The 3,053-nt window shown below is 39.4% G+C and overlaps 1 protein-coding gene across 1 annotated transcript in view; it reads left to right on the top strand.

Annotated features, from left to right (window-relative positions):
- Window positions 1-3,053, top strand: part of LOC105820185 (polypeptide N-acetylgalactosaminyltransferase-like 6) — a 586,398-nt gene that overhangs the window by 494,481 nt on the left and 88,864 nt on the right. The window contains exon 2 of the mRNA XM_012656625.1: window positions 292-400. Coding sequence (XP_012512079.1) covers window positions 292-400 — 109 coding nt within the window. The remainder of the gene's footprint in view (window positions 1-291; window positions 401-3,053) is intronic.

Genomic DNA, 3,053 nt, shown 5'->3' with positions numbered 1-3,053 from the left:
AGCTAGGCGTTTATGCTTAGAGGTAATATACTGAATTATGAACGTCTCTGGATAAAATAAAATAGGAATGGTAGGGGCCATGTGAGAGGCATGCTTTCATTTTAAAGGTTAAAGAAAAGGATGTAAAATATGTATTAATCTGGGCACTAGCAGTAGCTTTCTTTTCACTATCTGAGGAGTCACTTATCTAACAAATATTCTTTGACTGCCTATTATGTGCCTGGCTGTGTTTACCTACCATGCGAAAGGAACTACCTCCTTTTTATGCTTGAATACTTTCCTTTTCCACAGACATTTCCACTGGGCCTGGGAGATGGGCCATTCTATGCATGGACAGATGGTTTGAGAAGAAAGGACTGGCATGACTATGAAAGCATTCAGAAAGAGGCTATGCGCTCAGGTATGAAGTTCAGTGTAAGCCGAAGTACTACTTTACTCACTGCAGCGTCTCATTTGTCACTTAAAGGATCTCTAATGAGCATTTGTTCTGCGCACAGTAGTATGTCTCATAGGGATGTTGGAGCTCAAACCGGACAGGACCAAAACAACTTCAAATTTCAGACAGCAAAGAAATAACGAATAGCCCTGCCAATATCAGCTGCAGCAGAGGTCGTTAAAATTCTAGGAACCTATACTATTTTATATTTCCAAACTGCTTTTTAATAATTTCTGGGGTTATCTTGGGATTTATCGATGAGACTTGACCTGGTGGATATATATATCATGAGCGATTATCACTCATTAGGGCTGAAGCGTATCTAACCAACAAGGAAAAGTATCTAACTTCTGCCGTAATTTCTAGACGTTGGGGCGGGGGGAGCGCATGGGGCACAGCAAGTCAGTGGGTCCCAGCAGCTGGGGACCTGGGGTTGGAACACTTGGATAAACAAACCGGCACTCCGATGAAATCGAGGTCTGTACGTGTTCGCAGAATTCTAGTCCTGGGCTAGAGTTATGGGGCAAAGTAACAGGAAAGAATAAGGCCTTCTAGAAGGACTGAAAAATTAGGTTTTTGGAAACAAGGATTCTGAAGGGTATCTAAGTAGAAATCCAGTAAAAGCGAATGAAAAATGACAGGAAGCCCATATTCCTTCATTTGGCCAAAAGAGCTCTGTTTTTCATAATGAGGACGCCGCAGAAATAGACCAGCTGCTGTTTGGTAGACAGCCGGGCGGCACCGATTCACTGCATTCCAGGTGAAATCAGCAGAACTGTGCCTGGCCACAGCGTGAGGGCCCCCTGGTCAGCCTTCCTCTTAGCTCATCCCCGCAGGATGACTGGGGTGAGAGTGTTTAAATAGTTATGAAATTGTCCTGGGCTGGGGAGTGTTCTTAGCTCTGCGTCAGGTGTGGCTGACTTTGTTATAGACTTCTTTCATTTTCTTCTTTCATTCCTTTGCTCCAAATAAAGCTCCCCTCACCCCGACTTCATTAAAGCAGCTTGTCCCAAAGATGTTCCTGCTTTGAGAGCAGCAACGTCTTCCAGGATTTATCAGGTTTCCGCCTTGGCCGTGACCCCATGAATGGTCCCAGAAGTGAGTTTCTTAGCAGCATTCTCACTTTTCTCATCCTGTTATCTTTTCCCTCTATTGGCTTGATCAGCTCCGGGATGCTGCAGTTTGTTGGAGATGTTCACCTAACCTTTCCAACTAAAGCTGCCACAAGTTAATTTTAATAAATCAAAAATGTATTGAATGGATGTTTTGCACTAGGTGCTATACATATGTATTTTATTTAAACCTCAGAACAACTCTAATAGATAGGCATTATTATCATTAATTTTTTAAAAAATGAGGCCCTAAGAATTTATTAACTTTTATCCAGGGTCAAATAGCTAATAATTTGCAGTGTTAGATTCAGAGCCAGGTCTTATCATGCCCCATTATATCCCTCTGTGTGACACTGAATAATAATCTTTGCACAATATCGAGTAGTGGCAAAGACACAACAGGAGGGAGACACACCTAGGTTCAAATCCTAACTTGTCCCTACGTGAGCTATGTATGTGGCAAATCAATTTATGTTTCTAATATTCCCCTTTGCAGAATTTCTATAAGAATTAAAGATAATATATATAAAGTAATTGGCTAATTATATGGACATATCATAAATTCAACTAATGATAACTGTAATTATCAATCCGTCTAATTTACTTTCACATGCACTGCTGGGCCTACACTTTGCTTGTACCAATGACTTATGAATGCAAAATCCAGTACTTCACATACATTTGTGATTCATACATTATTTCCACCTCCTGGATAACATGCCTTTTATATTTTCATCCTCACTTGGACCAAGAGAAAATTGATCTACAAAAGAAATTGGTAATATGACAAGTTTAACTTCAAATTCTTTGTGTAATTCAAAAGCTTCTAAATGGTAGAATGTTATATGATTCACTGGAAGATATATGATGCATACAATAGACTAGAATTTATTATTTTTATGTTGTGAAATATCATAGATAAAAGTGTATGGAAACATAAATGTGCGTGTACACACACACACACACACACACACACACACACACAGAGGTAGAGTCAAAACAAACACCTGTGTACTCCATATCTAGGCCAAAAGAAAGGATCGTCTGTGCTGTTGTGCCACTTCAAAGACTTGAATTTTGTGTTTACTCTCTGACTTTTCTCTGTAGTTTTTACCACCTGTGTATTTATCCTCAAACAAATGCCATTACGTTTTGATTGTGTTTGAACATAACCTAAAATTTAATCTCATTGTATGACTTTTTCTTTCATTCAAAATTATTTTTAAGATTCATCCATGTCAGTGTGTGCGATGCTAGTTGGTCCATTTTCACCATTGTTCACTTTCCTATAACATTTTCCTCTTTGCGGACATTTGGGTAGTTTCCAGGTTTTAGTTGTCCTGTACAGTGATGCTGTAAGTATTCTCGGGCACGGTTCTGGGATAGCAACAGTATTTTCTTAGAGTACATACTTAATAGTGGATTTGTGTGTCTAGGAAATGCACATTTCAACTTTATTAGGTCATGACAAACTGTTTCCAAAGTTGATAGACCAGTTTCACTAC

This window comes from Propithecus coquereli, unplaced genomic scaffold (genome assembly GCF_000956105.1).
Source record: "Propithecus coquereli isolate 6110/MARCELLA unplaced genomic scaffold, Pcoq_1.0 Scaffold512, whole genome shotgun sequence".
In the NCBI taxonomy this organism is placed as follows: domain Eukaryota; kingdom Metazoa; phylum Chordata; class Mammalia; order Primates; family Indriidae; genus Propithecus; species Propithecus coquereli.
The sequence above is the reverse complement of the archived record's forward strand: the minus strand, read 5'-3'. Positions and strand labels throughout refer to the sequence as shown.